At 48.6% G+C, this 1,423-nt stretch overlaps 1 protein-coding gene across 1 annotated transcript in view; it reads right to left on the minus strand.

Moving 5' to 3' along the window:
• Positions 1 to 1,327: 1,327 nt before the first annotated feature.
• Positions 1,328 to 1,423, minus strand: part of GMORB2_2139 (DNA topoisomerase III) — a gene marked incomplete at both ends in the record, with an annotated part of 2,424 nt that continues 2,328 nt past the window's right edge. The window contains one exon of the mRNA XM_035464119.1: positions 1,328 to 1,372. Within this exon, the coding sequence (XP_035319829.1) occupies positions 1,328 to 1,372 (45 nt within the window). The remainder of the gene's footprint in view (positions 1,373 to 1,423) is intronic.

Below are 1,423 nucleotides of genomic sequence, written 5' to 3' on the forward strand. Positions count from 1 at the left end.
CCTCCTCCTCTTGTCCATCCCCTCTTTTTGTTCATGTCGCTGTTCCATTATCGGAGTAAAGGAGTCATACTTACTACTACTACTACTACTACTACTACCCCAAGTACCCGTAATCAAAGAAAGGCCTCCTTCTCTCGGGTATGACAACGCTACATCAAAAAAAGGAAGATGGGGGAGAAAAGAGGGGTTAGAAGGAAACAGTGCCATCATATATGTATTACCACCTGAGTGATGCGCTCTCACAATGTTGGGGTTATCACATATAGACATGTATCATCGTCACACAAACTGTCCAAGCTCCCCCCCTCCCCATCATGTTCAGATACGATATGCATCAAAGGAGTCAGAGAAACCCATGTGCTTCCGTCGACTTCGCGCACATGCCCTTTCTATCCACCAACGCAGATGGGTTATTTTTGTATAAAGAAAAATCTAATCTTTTTCTTAAAAAAAAAATCATTTAAAAAAAAACTCATCGTAACAGATCAACGTTTTGTACGCCGTCGCCCTCGCTTCAACTACCAGCTTACTTAATACCTGGTAGAACATGTCATCACGTTGCCCCTACTCCTGTTCCTCATTGGATCAACACACACGTCTCCTTCTACTTCTAGACCAACACACACCAGCTGACCCAGAATGGCTTCCAAGTCTGGAGACATGCGTGTCTCGACAACGCCACTGGCCTGGAGCATATTTCAAACGTCCCTCCGTACTTTCCGTGTCCCGTGCAAGACTACAGGGCACTAGATGGTACTAGTAGTGTTAGACCGCGACGGTGTTTGAAAAACCGTCATGGTCTAGTAGTCATCCCGTCAGAACCCATCGAACCCTACGTTTCCCTTTCTCCCCCCCCAGACAATTGTTCCAATAGACCCCGTGTAGCGCGTTGTGATGCCTCCGCTGCCGCCCGACACAGAGCGACCGAGCTTAGTGCTGCACGCAGAGGTCCATTTACCCCGCGCACGCGCAGAAGCCGCGTCAGACGAGGGGTAACTTCTTCTCATTCCCAGCAGCATGTTTTCGGCGTTGGCTTCGTTGCCGTGTCTTTTTTTTTTTGTTGCTGTTGTTCTTGTTGTTCGCGGGGTGTGTGATGAGATTCTGTGTCTCCATCTGGCCGAGATCCCGAAGGTTTCCGCAGTTAATCCTACATCATGGTGGGCACACTAAGAATTTGAGGCTTTTCTTTTTCCAAATCAAATCGCATTTTTGGATTCTTAGATATTTCGTGGTGGTATACATCTCATGTGTGGGTGTGTGGATGTACGTGCGAATCGGAGCATTGCCCAGCCCTTATCATGATTAGAGAAGTGTCTGTGATCAGGGCTCACTCTCCCGTTCGTGGCTGATCCAATACAAACTCCCGGCAGGCCTAGATGTACCCGGTCAGTTCTGGCAGTCAGAGGAAGGGGGGGGGGGGGGG

This window comes from Geosmithia morbida (genome assembly GCF_012550715.1).
Source record: "Geosmithia morbida isolate 1262 chromosome Unknown scaffold_12, whole genome shotgun sequence".
In the NCBI taxonomy this organism is placed as follows: domain Eukaryota; kingdom Fungi; phylum Ascomycota; class Sordariomycetes; order Hypocreales; family Bionectriaceae; genus Geosmithia; species Geosmithia morbida.